The following is a 15,170-nucleotide window of genomic DNA, read 5'->3' on the forward strand; positions in this document are numbered from 1 at the left end:
AGCTGCCAAGGCGGTGCCGGCTCTGTCCGTTTATCACAACCGCTGGCGATGCCAGCACTTGTGAGAGTGTGAACGTCAAGAAGCATAAGCGTTGAGGTGGCTGGGGCGACTCGGGCGCTACGGACCGCTTTTCCAGTGCCGCCACGCTCCTGGGTTTCAATGCCCAGTATTCGTCTGCGTGTGACGAATCCCAGGGTTGCCCGAGTGTGTGTGGCGAGTTGACGATCACGTGCCTGGACTCCGGTGCCTGTGCAAAAAAAAAAATCCCATTGTAAATTATTGTTTTTGTGTAACATTTCCAAACTGTGAAAATTGGATGTAACTCCAGTTTGACCGCAGTGTCGCAGGGCGTGTAAGGAATCGCGGCGCCCTTGGCATTTATAAGGAAATCACTCGAACGGAATCGCAGAAGTATGCCTATATCTCCTTCCGCAAGCCATTATCCTAGCAGGGTCATGCACTGCACCAGACATGTCCCGGTGTCACGACATGGTGTAAGTTGCACAATTGATGGAACATTTGGGGCAAATGAGGAAAGAAAAAAATATTTAATTCTGAAAAGTGTTTTTTTTTTTTTTAATAAACGTATCTACATCGCCAGTTGTGAACGTCTTGCCTGGGAGCGCCGGGATTTGAATCGAGCAGCTACACGTTCTCCCCCACGAGTGTACGGAGTTTTCCAGCTGTGGCGAGCGTTCGACGTCGGGCACCTTGATGTTGCTTATCAACTTCGGCACTTGTGCACGCACGCAAGAGCTCGACGTTCGTTGCAGAAGCTCCCCGGCATGCGGTGCGAAAAGTCGGACATCACGGGGAGCTGTACATTACAATTGCAAAAAACCTACGCAATTGTTCTCAACCTTCTCACTCCATTTCTATGGCAATGCCCAGTCTTTGCACTGCGCTTACGAACCCGGCGACCTGAGTTCAATTCCCGCTCACGGCCAACACCAGCGACAATTATCTGAACCGGTCCTGGGCCTCCCCTAGGTGGACTCAGCCTTAAATGAGTACCTTGTGCGGTGTGTAAACATCGCCAGTGGGGAGACAAAGGCGGCCGGGCGTGGTCCTGGCCACCCACCCCCTCGTGTGCTGTGCTGGCATTCATAGGTGCTCGCTAACAGCACTTGCCGCAAGTCTGTTCAGGCTATACAGGGTATCTTTGTCTTTGTGTGGAGGTGACTAGCGTAGCGTAAAGCACGCTGCGCTATGAACCTGGCGACCAGAATTCGTTTCCTGATCACGGCCAACACCCGTGATGATTAACTGAACCGGTTCTGGGCCTCCCCACGCTCCACTCCGCCTCAAATGAGTACCCTGGTGTGTGTGGTGTGTGAAGATTGTCACTTTGGAGAGAAAGGTGCCCGTGGATGGTGCTGGCTGGCCACCCTCTCCTTCGTGCGCTGTACCGGATTTCATAGGTGCTCGCCAATGGCACTTGCCCGAACAGCCTTTCATAGGCTATACGAGGGGGTGTATCTTTGTCTTTGGTCGCGTGAGGGATGCTATTCTCGTCATCGGTGGCTGCAGAGCTGGTGGAGGAGGCACGGGTGCCACCCAGCCCCGAGGAGGTGGCCTCCCTGGAGGAGTTCATCCCAGTCCGCACCACCTGCCTCACCGTCCTGAGCGTCAGCCTCACCATGCCCATCGCAGAGTTCAACCTCCTTGACAGAATCTTCCCGCAGTACTTCTCGGGCCAGGTAACTGCGCGTTCACGCACGGTTTCATGGAGGGACTGCGTGTTGTCTCGGCGGGGTCTGGGACTGTTTTTTGTTGTTCTTTTTGATGCCTTGCCCAAGCTTGGGAATTGGTGTACTTACACAATTTGAACTTACATACTTGATCTCTTTTACGCATTTATTTTTAATGACTTGCTTACCTTTCCCTTACTTTGCACCCCTGTCATTATTTTTTTGCATCGTTTGTTGTAACTTTCTGACCCGCCACCCCTACCGGACATCTGTGAAAGAGAGCTCCGTAGCTCATCGGATTCGTCCTGGATAAAAGCAGATTCTGATTCTGAGCCCCCCTTCACACGCGAGTGCTCGGACATAGATTTTCCCCGAGTCGTTTTTTCTTCTCTTTCTCTCGCGAGTGGCCTCCAGGGTCACTTCACGGCGAGGTCACACGGCAATTTCTTAACCCTAGGTAAAGTGCGTCAATCTAAATTCACTCTGTTGCCCACCAGCTGCTTTTATATTTTCCCAAATGAAACACAACGGGTGTATTTTAAAACAAAAGGGGGTGGTGGTGGGAGGCCTTCACGAAATGCAATAAATAAATAGTGAACTGCGAATAATTTGACCATCCGCAGAGTGACATAAAAAGAGGTACCGACGTGAACGAAAGGCGAATAAAACCCAGCATTGCCTCGGAAAATAAAAAAAATAAAAAAAAAATCTGCAGAGTGGAAGCAGTCCTTACCCTGGCAGGCTGTTGTGCCAAAGTGTGCAGCTGCAAAAGAGCCAAAGTATTAGTCACAGGAGGCAATTGTGGTGTACATACTCAGCATGCGAAAACATACAGAATAATCAGGGGCGGAGGTGGGGGGGGGGTCCGGCTCGTGTGCGGGATTGCATGCAGCCGAGATTGTACTGTACTCCACCAATGGACAGCCACGGCTGTACGATGAACACGGCTCTCCTGCGGAGGTTTTGGAACCGTCCGAAACCACATGTGCTTTGATGTGAAGTTGCAAGCGCAGTGTACGTGCCAGCTCCCAGAAACACCTCCCCGAAGGGCACGCATGCGTTTGTTTGAGTCTCGCTGCCTTCGGTTGCTAAGAATTTCTCGAGTTGTTGGTGCCATGCTTAGGTTCCCAAAAAAATAAACCATCCCAGTTTCCCAGCTTTTTTTTTTTTTGCTTGGGGCTGACGATTGCCTGATTTATAATCACGGCCCCTGTTAAGTCTCGGCGTGTAAAAATAAAAGGCATCTAAAAACGACCTCTTGTCTTGCCGGACAAACATGCAAATGTTGTTACAGCGACCGCAAATGCCGTTTTATTTATGCCCTGTGGTTTTCACATCTGCAAATCCCTTTTTAAAGCAACACGACTTTTTATTGCCACAGTCTTAAATGTGTATACCCATATTGCTGTTACAGAAAACGCAATGACAATCTTATATTAAATGTTTCAAAAGTCCTTTGCAATTCAACAAGAACTATTATTTCATAATTGTGCTTGCCAAATCTGCCTACTGCCTTCAATCAGTTTTGACCTGTCACTTTGAGGTGAATGGAGTGTGGGCGTGTCTGCGTCACTCTAGCATTAAGAATAGGTCGAGGAAAACCAGCAAAAATGATGAGAACGCTTGAAGAAACAAACATAATCTCGCTTAATATGCTATCTCAAATGTCTCTCAACGTGCGTGATATTGTCGTTTTCATACGAATGACTAAAAGCAATGGCGCATCGATAAAATAGTTGCTGACGGCCGCATATTTATTTCATTACGAGCATTTGCTTTGGAGATTACGTGGGTCGGTTAGGCAGGTAAAATGTAGCAGGTTTTGATGGCTGTTTATTTTCATTTGTCGGGAAACGTCGATGCAAAGTGGCAACGTTAGCTCAAGGTATTTGGCTTGGTTTTGAAAATGCATCCGCGTGCACTGTACTACTTACAAAAAATAAATCTCTCACAACGCATAGACACACACATACACAAAGACAAAAAAAGACTAAGACCCCCCGTGTAGCCTTAACAGACTTTCGAGGCAAGTGCTGTTAGCAAGCACCTACGAAGGCCGGCACTGCACACAAGGGGATTCTTGGCCAGCACCATGCCAAGTGGCGAAGTTTACACACCACAGCAGGTACTCATTTGAGACTGAGTCGACCTAGGGGAGGACCAGGACTGGTTCAGATAATCATCACTGGCGTTGGCTGTGGGCGGGAATCAAATTCTGGTAGTTGGGTTCATAGCGCAGCGCGCTTACCGCTACACAACCGCTCCGCACAAAGACATACACACACAGGCACACACACACAACATACAAAGTCAAATGAAATTGAGAACATGGAGCCATACAATTTTGGAACGTTAATGAAATAGTAATACAGAAAATTTATTAGATTCTCCCTCCTTTACTATTTAATTATGCTTAAACATATACTCACTGTTGGTTAGGCCTATAAAGGGCCTCCAGAAAAATGGTTAAATATATCCTACATCTTTACTCAGAAAGTTGAAGTGTCTTCCACTCCTATGGCATCAGCAAGCATATACTCATCGGAAAACACCTTTCACTTTGACTGGCGTGGTAAAATATACATATCAAAAACTCAAATCAGCTCATAGATTATAAAATTACTCCTTGCATGAGTGTTTTTTTTCTTGAAGGATTATAATATTCATATCATTTGGTCTTGTGAAAGATGATGTATCCCTATTCGGATGAGTTACCTAAATGTGGAGTGTTAAAACAATTTGGCTGTCCGTCACAGGCTATTTAACCACCTTCCCATACAAACAGAGAAAATCACCATGGACCCTCGCTATGCCAGTGCTAATGAGCTGCACACCAGCAGGCAGCTCTTGCTGGCAACGGTTCCGTAAGCGAGCCTGCCGTGTGGGGCAATTGGGGAGCCCCTCAATCATCCGATCACACGAGGCTTCCACGTGGGGCCCAGACACAATGCAAGGCGAGCGGCAAGGCAAGGTGGATTCGTAATTGAACAAAAACAGATCCGTTTAACAACCGCCCTGGCCGTGAATCAGTCAGAAATGAGCCTGGCTGTGCGGCGTTGCGTTTTTTTTCTTTCTTTCCCTCTCCTCCCCCCGACCGGGCCTGACGAGCGCAGGTGGGCGCGGGTGCCCTCGGGGCCAAGCCTCCGGCGTTGCGCGCCCTGCCGGCGCTCGCGTTGCACGTGGACCGCGTCAACGTGGAGCACTGCACCCCCATGTACCCGCGCCGCCTCGCCAGGACGCTCAGCAGCCTGTCGCAGCCCTCACGGAGCCTCCTGCACCACTGCTACGTGCACTGCTACCTCAAGGTACCGCCGGCGCCGGTGCGGCCGGTGCGGTGCCACGGCAGACACGGACGCGAAGTCGAATTCGAGGTCAAGGCACAGCGTATCACCGGATGTTGATGCGGCACTCGTTGGTAGGCGAGATGTTAACTACCTCGCCTGGTGTACAGGAGGTCGTGGGTTCGATCCTGACCCTGATGCCTGTATATTTGGAATTTGCGTGTTCTCCCCGTGGTCGTGTGGATTTTTCTCCGGGTCCTCCGGGTTTTCCCTCCACATTTAGAAAACACGCGTTTTAGAGTTTTTGGCTTCTACACATGTCCACATGATAAGCCACTTTGTTGAGTTATCATTTTTGACCTGGTCGCTTCTGAAAAAGAGCTGTATAGCTCAGTGGGCCTTGCCTGGTAAAATAACAAAAATAGGTTAAAAGTCTTTGTTGGTGGCCCAGAGTTAGCGCAAGAAATTCCACGTTCCCGTGGTACTGCTGCCTAGGAGCTTCTTCAGCACGTGGATCAAAACGTTGGACAATGTGCCGAATAACAAGCGTCACAACCCAAAAACACATTGTAGAGCAGCACATTCCCAAGGCGCTGGCAAATGGGTTCGTAGTATATCCACCATTTGACTTCATATAAAGTGGTAGCAAATGTATCAGTCCTATTCAGATTAACGGCCGAGTTGATTCCTAACTGGGATGTTTTAATTGCAACCGTTTGTGAGCTAAGCACCCGTAGCATCTAACGATTCGGCCATTTATTGATGCAGTGATGTGTATATTTAAATTCGAGACCGTTTTTTTTTCTCTGTAAGTGTTAATGTAGCACCTCTAGTGGTTTGCAGAGGTAACCTGAATGTACACAAATAATTATATAATGAAAGCAAATTCTTGTGTAAGTGATTGAATGCATGCATCACGAGCGTAACAAGCAATCTTAATAAATTAATCTGTGCATTGTCAAACTCCTAATAAATATATTTTCCTAAGGCATAGGATGATGACTTGTTGACTTCTTACAAAGTGTAAGTAATTTTACGTGCCCCAGAAGGATAGCAATATCTTTGCCTTGTCAGTTGAAACTTTCCGATTGTGAGTTGAATGTTGTGGCCGGTATTTTGTTTACCATTAAGCTGCATTGAAGGATCGGTTGATTCATCGATATGTATGTTAAAGCTCACGATGTGTACATTGAATCGCGGTACGTTTACAACAAACATTGTCCTTTGATTTGAAGGTGTTGACTCCCTACGTGCACTCGAGACCACCGCATTCACCACGTTGTTAGGAAATGATCGATTCTTCAATGGAATCGTGATCCTCAAATGCGACCTTTCATTGGAACATGAGGAGGCAAATGGTTGCACCCCGAGCATTTACGGCAACGTGATTTTCACGTGACCGAATCACACAGAATGCAGCCGACCCCATAGGATCTTTGACACGAAGCAGGGCTGAGCCTGGATAGCGCTTGGATGGGCGAGCACTGACGCCGTCGATAGAAGGCGGTGCAGCAACAATCAGTTGTACTGTACTATGTTTCACTGTCTGTGCTCACAGCCTTCGCCAACCGGTACTCACCGGCATGGTGAAGTATAGTCAAATAACCCCACGAGTTACAAGGCAGAGTGGGGATGCCCCTTAATTTTAACTGTGGATTGGTAAATAGAGCAATAGCTGTACAAGTACCGTAATTGAAAGGCATGCTTATTTTTAAGACGAAATGTACGTAACACTTTCTCCGCAGAAGTGTATTGTCAACAACAACCTCAACCGCCATTTGCCACTTAGTGGCTGTGACGTCCCCACAGCGCGTGTGCCAGGCTATGTGCTATATTGTCATCGAACACAAAGACAAAGATCCCCCGTATAGCCTTAACAGATAGTTAGGGCAAGTGTTTTTAGCGAGCACCTATGAAGGTTGGCATGGTACACGAGGTGGTGGGTGGCCAACACCATGCCCTGCCGCCTTTGTTTCCTGAGTGGTGATGTTTACACACCACACCAAGTACTCATTTGAGGCTGAGTCGACCTAGGGTTGGCCCAGAACCGGTTCAGATAATTGTCAGTGATGTTGGCCGCGAGCGGGAATCGAACTCGGGTCGCCTGGCTCGTAGTGCAGCGTACTAACCGCTCCCCTATATTGTCATCGGACACACACACACATGCATGCACACGCACACACACATGGTGCTTACGGGACACACGCGCGCACCTGTACACCCCCCCCCCCCCCCAAGCACAGCTCTGCCAAGCGATATCCCATGAGCAGGCGTAGCGAGAGCGCAGCCATGACTCACGTGAGGTACAAGGAATGCGATCGTTACCGGGACGCACCCCTTGGCTTGCAGCGTTCGCACGTTGAGTGCTGCTCGGCGGTCTCATCCCTCAGGTGTTCGGACTGAGAGCCGATCTCGTTTGCCTGAACGCGTCCTTGGCTCACCCGCCCGTGCCCATCATCCCAGCCTTCAGTCCAGCCCTGTACATCAAGCTGCTGCAGCTGCCCATGTACTGGTAGGCGATTCACCTGCTCCATTCTTGGGGCGTTATGCCATTCATTCCTACACGCAGCCATATACATGGTGCTCCAAAAGTCAGGACACATTGGGGTTATTGTATTCATTTTAACAAATCACATCGGGTTATTTAATTCATTTTAAGAAATATTTAACTGACTTCTATTACTATGAAGGTGTGCACGCATTCCCTTTTGAAATTAATTTAGAACTTTTTTTTAAAGATCTTTGAACATTCATCAATTATATTTTGTCTAAATTCATTGAGGGTTCTTGGTCGAGTTTTATAAGTGATGGATTTAAGATGACCTCACATGAAGAAGAAAAAAATATATTAATAATGAAAATGGATAAATATTAACTTACATAATAAAACATTTAAATGTTTTAACGCACGTGTTAAAATAAATAAAATAACCCTATATGTCCTGACTTTTGGGCCACCTTGTATATATAAATATATATATTTTTAAAATCTACTTTTTTCTTGTAATAAAATCATACTTTTTTTGCCAATCATTAATTAGGAAAAACATGCACGAAAACAAATTTAATTCTAATGCCGTTTCTAAATGATGAGAAACTAATTAGATGGAAAAATTGCACGCAGTCCAGGGTAACGAATATCAGCGATGTTACCGCAAGTAAGAAGTGATTTTTATCGACATTGAAAGGCGCGATTGTGGCCATAGCATCTGTCCTCCCCATCGTGCCTTGCATGTCACACGGCCACATCAAAAAGAGTCAGTTGTGGCCATATCACTTTAGACGGCAGTCACAGCAGGCCAATGAGACAACAGTGTACGAGTTTCCGCTTGCCTCGCTGTGATATAGACGGCCATGAGTGAGTGAGTGAGCGACTGGCGGGGCGACTGATGTAAAGTTAATGTATGCATGTGTAGTGGCATAGAATTGGACACTGCGTAGCATAGAGCTGGTTGCTGGCAGAGAAGGGGATCTGCAGTTGCAGCAGCCCTGTCTGACAGCAGGTCACGTGATAAACCAGAGAGAGGGTTGTAGGGGAAAGGTTACAGAGGGGGCACGTGGGGGAAGCGCGGGAACCTGCTAGTAGGTTCTAGAAAGGGGGGGCGTGGCCGGGGCGAAGCGAGGCCACGCTGGGAGGATAAAAGGGGACCCCGAGCGGGAGCTCGGGGCTGTCGCCTGGAGCGGGATCCCCTCGTCGTGCTGCTGGAGTCTCCGTCTTCACCTTCTCGGCGTCGTCAGTTAGGCAGTCTGCCAGCTGTCCTGACAGGGAGCTGTAGTTGCTTTGTGTGGACTGTGAAGGCTGTTAATAAATAGAGTGCCTCCTACTCCTAGTATCTCTGAGTCAGTCACTACACATGTATGCATGTATGTTGAACTTCTTTCGCACCATACATAGCCAACCGTGCTTCTCGGAGGTGCGGGATTATGTTCCCTAAACACTATCAAAGTGAAACTTGGCACAAATATAACCAATATATTGATAAGAATATTTTGAAAACAAATAATATTTGTATTTTTTTATTTTATTTTGGATCCCGTACATTTTGTCGGGAGCACATTTAACATATTTGAGCATAGGCCTATGAAAGTTTGTTTCTGGATGTTTTTAAGAGTGCTGCGTCCAAATAAAACAAAATAATTGGCGACACCGTGTTGGCTGTGTTGAATTCAAATATGACATCATATCTTTTTCAAATCTAATTTTTTATGTACATTTTTTTAAGCGCCTGACACGAAAGTTGGTAGAAAGTGGCCTTTGCTTACCTCAAACTCGTGAACATATAACATATATAACACATAATAACACATAACAAACTCGTGAACATATAACATATAACAACTGCAGAACCTTATTGGGTAGCTCTTAAAACATGTTTTTACCATATTGTACATTATTTTATGAAGGAAGAATTACACTTTTCCATATTTTCCCAGCGGTCAAAATGTAACCATAGAAGGCCTGCATTAAAACCTATTTAGTCGTGCAGCTAATTTTTGTTGCCGTTTCCCCCCCCCCAAAAAACAGTGTTGCTTTAGGTTAAATCGTTCTGAAAGTGGCCCATATGAATCTCTGGTGTTCTGAGAAGTGCCGGTACGGAATTCCGTCATAAACCACTGTACCCACATCATCCTGTAATAACGTTCGGAGGTACAGTTGTTAAAAAAAGGTTTTTAAACTGACGAAGTTGAAATGTACAACTGATGTTTGTAATTACGGCTTTACACGCGTTTTTTAATTTTGGAAAGCGTTTACCATTGTGCGTACGGATCTGTTCAGTCGTTGGCGTCAAAATATATTCACCGCGGCTCTATACATGACTCCAGCTGCAGTTTTGCAGGGAAGGTCGAAAAGGAGGAGTAAGCGGTTTCGGTTGGATGGACAAAACGAATGACCCCACTCGATGTGCACGTCAGTGTTTCAGGAACTTTTGTGCTCTTTTATAAACGTGGAGAGGATTCCGTCAGATGTGTATGGATAGTGTTGTGGATGGGCAATTTGCCGATGTAATCTGCTTTCCGTTATGGAAGAGAGTGCGCTTGTGTATTTATATGACCATTAATCACGGTTAATATAATAGGACCAGAGAGAGTAAAAAGTTGGTAATAAAATACGGAACTAAGGTTCATAGGAAGTCTGCTCGTGTAGTAGAAAGTCGTACACCGGATATCAGTTGCATCTTTCAAGGTAGTCCGTTATTTTATCATTTTTCTTGTACAGCAAACATTCGAATTGGACTTGACCCATTCTCCACTAAAAACCATTCATCACTTTAAGTTTTAATTCCAGCTGAGAAAACATGTATTATTCGGCAAGTGACTCCTTATAATTTAAGCTTATAACACGGCACTCATCCCTTGGCCCGTGGGCTGCCAAGCTTGCCCAAGTGGCCAAATTATATTGCAGTGAGTTTCAGCAAATTGTAAGCACCGTTTTGTCGATTGTTTTCCTTTCCATAAATTACGTGCGTTTTATCGGCTGTAATTTGGAATAAAAAAAAAGATTGGGAGTCGCAGATGCTGCTTTAGTGGTGTCTCTTTCCTATGCTGCAGTAACCAAGCTTTGGCACGTTTTACATGGCATCAGCTTGTTGTTCGCTGTGGTGGGAATCGGGGTTGATATTTGGATTGGCTGTGGTTTGTTTGTGCATTGCGATTGAGCAGAAAGAGGCCCACAGGCAGCGGATGACCATGTGGGATGGAAACTTGGTCCCTGGTTTTAATGGGTGAGGTCATGCTTCGCATGGACAGCACAAGGCAGGAGGACCTCCCAGCCTAGGTGGCTGGGTGGCTCTGAGGACTCGTGCTTCCGTGAAGGTCGCTGAGCCAGCACCTCTGAGAAATCTGGGTTCTAGTCCAGGCAAGCATCTGTGATTAAACCAGGTTCCTGAGTGTAGTGAGTTAACATTCTGGAACATGCCACAGATGCCAGCAACCCACAAAAAAAATCACGATATTTGGTTTGGGTTTATCTCTTAATTGGAGTTGATTACGGCTCTGAGAATAGAAAAAATATATTTGTTTGATTGCTTATGCCAAACACTCTTTCGGGCATATAAATTGCATGCTTCAAGTGTTGATGAAGAGGCCATTCTCCGATACATGGTCATGCATTATTTATCTGAAGCTTGTGGCCAAAGTGGAATATTATTTTAAGAAAACATCAACAATGACTGCAGCCTCCTTGAGTAAATTTAACAGACGCTCACATGGGAAGACAGTAGTGTTTGGTGCCTTAACAACCCAAACTACATTTTTGATTTAAAGCTTTCGTGACTGCATTAATTCATATTCTTAGCTCTTTCGGTAAAGTCACGTTGAAGGGAAACAATAAAATAATAAAATATATAAAACAATAAAAATCCTCACGACGTTTCGACCATAACACAAACGGTCGTCATCACTTCTTTCAAATGTTTTGTTGCCGTTGCTTTTCACACCTGATGACGACCGTTTGTGTTATGGTCGAAACGTCGTGATAATTTGTATTGTTTTATATATTTTATAATTTTATTGTTTCCCTTCAACGTGACTTTACCGAAAGAGCTAAAAATATGAACCCAAACTACATCGATGCAAAGTTCAAGTTGATTTGTTTGACCAGGTGTAAATGTGAAAAGAGTGACCAGGACAGTCTCATTTGCGAAAGTGACCCAGTTAGAACATTCCGAGCCATGTGCCTGCTGCATCGAGCACTGCGTAGTCCACACAATTCTTAAACATAAGATGATAATTTAATTGCACACTTTGCCCGCTTAAATTTAAACATTTAATAAAAGAAAAACCCATTCACCTTTGCCAGGAGATTGATGATAATAATGTATGACTAGGACATCTTGAATTATCTTGAAATTATATTTGGTGCAAGAGGTCAGTTTTTTAAGGACAATATCATCATTACAGGTGTTATGTGACAGAAAATATACTCTGCCTTGTTGAAAATATACTGAGGTAATGTTGACGGCACTTGATGCATCGTGGGTACTTACCATTGTTGACAAAATCTGGTGAGAGGACGCAGAATTAACGATGTTTAAAAGTACATGGCAAGGCTTTAAGCCATTTTCATCTGCTGCATATTTCAAGCAGATGCGTGTAGCCTGTGGACATGCATCGTCAGAAACCACATTTCATATATATTTAAAAATCCCTTTATTGTAAATCTATTTCATATGGCGAAGTGTACTGGATTGACGATGTGCTATTAGAGATTGTTTCACTAGCTTGATAATATTTCTCAAGCTGAAAGTGCAAACAAAGCAAAGAGTAATTTTCATATATATTCCGTCCGTATCAAGCATTGGCTACGGGCAAGCTGAGAACAATGTTTATTCAACCACGTTCATTATTCATGCAACAAAGTTAAGCCGCTCTATTTTTACGGCTAAATTTCTAGAGATGTTTTCGCAATAATCAGTAGAAAAAAAAAACGAAATTACAGGAATTTTTAAATGAATCTTTTTAAGGAGGAAAAAAATATACGCACGTTACAACCTTTCTACAGACGGAGCTCTTCATTAAAGGCCGGCTATTTGGCTCTGCAGAGAATCAGCGAATGTATTTTTTTCTTTGGCAGGGCCAAGAAGGTCATGCTGCCTGTGACAGAGGGCATCTTTGAGCTGCCCAGTCTGTCGCTGAGGGCCACGCGAGCCCAGACGCGTCTGCTCGAGGCCATCGCACACAGCTGGAGCCCGGAAGGGGCAGCCCGAGGAGCGGCGGAAGAGACGCTCCTTCACGACGCCTTCGCTCACGCACGTATGTACACGCGTCGTCTCTTTTATTTTTTTTGTCACGCCATTTAGCAGTCGTCAAGGCATTAGCTCCGTCCGTCTGTGTAATGTACGTGTGTACGTTGAAGTTCTGTCGCGCCGTGCGTAGCCAACCGCGCTCATCGGAGGTGCGGGGGATGAAAAACAAACTAAACAAAGAAGCCACTCTAAAGAAATGTTTTTTTTTTAAATATAGATGATTGCTCCAGTGGCTTTTTAGCATCAGAAGGAGGAAGAGCGTTCCAGACAGGCGCAGAAGCGCATCTGAAAAAGCACGATGCGGTGACCATCTTTGTGGGGAGGCAGGATAATTCCCAAGTGACTTGCGCGATAGAAGGCCAGTCACATTGATCTGTGCTGAAATGAAGTGCACTCCTCTCCTGCTGATGTCATTGCCACGTGTGCAGTCGTGTTGCGACGTCGTGTCGTTGTTCGGCTTTGGAACGTGAAGTCATGTTGCGACGTCGTGCCGTTGTTCGGCTCTGAAAGGTGACGTCATGTTGCGACGTCGTGCCGTTGTTCGGCTTTGAAAGGTGACGTCATGTTGCGACGTCGTGCCGTTGTTCGGCTTTGGAACGTGAAGTCATGTTGCGACGTCGTGCTGTTGTTCGGCTTTGAAAGGTGACGTCATGTTGCGACGTCGTGCTGTTGTTCGGCTTTGAAAGGTGACGTCATGTTGCGACGTCGTGCCGTTGTTCGGCTTTGGAGCGTGACGTCATGTTGCGACGTCGTGCCGTTGTTCGGCTTTGAAAGGTGACGTCATGTTGCGACGTCGTGCCGTTGTTCGGCTCTGAAACGTGATGCCATCATTGATTGTACCAAATACTTCCGAGGGCAAATGCATGTTGGAGACCATTACAGAAGCCATGTGTATGCGTGATTTTTCTTCCCTCTTAGAATATAAAACAAACGTGTCTGTTTATCATTCATTCTTGATCTCAGGACGTTTACATCGCGTGAAAATCTTATTATTTTCCCTTGGTAGACCTTGTATGCAGTGGGTTCATGCAATGGGTTCACTGCAGTAGTGAAAAACGCAGATTCTTAAGTCGACCCGTTACTCTAATTTGTGGTAATTCATTCAATCGCAGGGGAAGGGAATAGTTACAGGTTGAATCCAGTGAAATCGCTACATTTATTAGGCCTGCAACATTCACCCCCTCGGCAATTTTGATGATTTGTCACGATTCAGGGTCACACTTCAACTTAAGTAATGGTACTTTTTTTATTTAATTTGTTCCATCTCATTTGTAAAAAAAATTCTCACTTATTGTAGTCTCCTTTTTTTATTTGGTTCGCTCCCGTGGCCAAAGCGTAACATTAGCATAGAAGCTTGAAGTCATTTGCATTATTTTTTAAATAACAAATTCTCACACGCTTCACGGGTTTATTTCATTGACTTTGATCGCTGCACCATAACACGACCATTGTGCACCTTGCTCGTGAATTGGCAACGTTCAAGGCGGGGCTTTTTCATAACCACACCGTGGTAATGTCGGCGAGAAATCCTCTTTTGAGTCGCGCTCAGGACAGTCGGCAGTGCAGCATGTAGGTCGTTGAACCGCGTGAGTTGTGGTGGTTTTGAACCCTCTGAATGTGTGGCTTTTCTCCGTGCGCTTCTGCTCTCTCGCGTGCACGGCGAGTCAAAATGAAACAACCCTCCAAAGCAGGAACACTCCGAAAAACGAATCTCAAGGTGCGGCGATGTTGTGGTGTTCACGCATCACGAGTGATCGCACGGAGATACACGCCGAGTAAGCAAATTAAATCATTTGCTGTTCACGGATGTATTCTACGTGTATTTAATGTTATTTAATTATGGGTACAACAACCTCAACAGCCTCCGTTCACGGCGAAATGACGGTGATGTCACCACAGCGCTTGTGCCAGGCTAGAATGCACTTTGAGGTACGAATACGTTTTGAGCAGGGAGCGGTGGGGCAGTGGTTAGCGCACTGCTCCATGAACCCGGTGACCTGAGTTTAATACCCGGCCGTGGCTGACATCAGTGGTGAGTCAAATCTGAACGTGTCCTTGGAAGCCCCTCTCACCTTCACCTACTCGCACTGACCAGCCTGGAAACCCTCCTAACTTACACGGCATGAGGAGACCATCGAGCACTGGATTGGCAAAGGGCTGTACATATTTTTGTTAAAACAGTGCACAAATTATTCGTCGTCATATTCAACAGAGCAGCCAGTCAGAACAGAGATAAATAAAGACCATGCCATTTTCGAACAAGCACCTTCATATTTCTCAGTTGCATTGGCGTATGTTGATTTAACTTCAAAGTGTGTGTGAGTGTGTATATCCTAGCTGTGTGTCTAACATTACACTAGCCAGGTGGTGCTCTGTGTAGTTAATTGAAATGCGTGTTGGCAGCGGCTGGTAAAGTTAATGAAGGAAAGACATCGAGGACTGAACAGAACATG

At 45.7% G+C, this 15,170-nt stretch overlaps 1 protein-coding gene across 7 annotated transcripts in view; it reads left to right on the forward strand.

Annotated features, from left to right (window-relative positions):
- Nucleotides 1-15,170, forward strand: part of VPS13B (vacuolar protein sorting 13 homolog B) — a 305,573-nt gene that overhangs the window by 70,478 nt on the left and 219,925 nt on the right. For all 7 annotated transcript variants that reach the window (XM_076066534.1, XM_076066535.1, XM_076066538.1 and 4 more), the window contains exons 14-17: nucleotides 1,531-1,700; nucleotides 4,805-4,996; nucleotides 7,363-7,484; nucleotides 12,546-12,724. In XM_076066534.1, coding sequence (XP_075922649.1) covers nucleotides 1,531-1,700; nucleotides 4,805-4,996; nucleotides 7,363-7,484; nucleotides 12,546-12,724 — 663 coding nt within the window. The remainder of the gene's footprint in view (nucleotides 1-1,530; nucleotides 1,701-4,804; nucleotides 4,997-7,362; nucleotides 7,485-12,545; nucleotides 12,725-15,170) is intronic.

Source organism: Petromyzon marinus, chromosome 12, assembly GCF_048934315.1.
Source record: "Petromyzon marinus isolate PM22_M1 ecotype Great Lakes invasive population chromosome 12, UKy_Petmar_22M1.pri1.0, whole genome shotgun sequence".
NCBI lineage: Eukaryota > Metazoa > Chordata > Hyperoartia > Petromyzontiformes > Petromyzontidae > Petromyzon > Petromyzon marinus.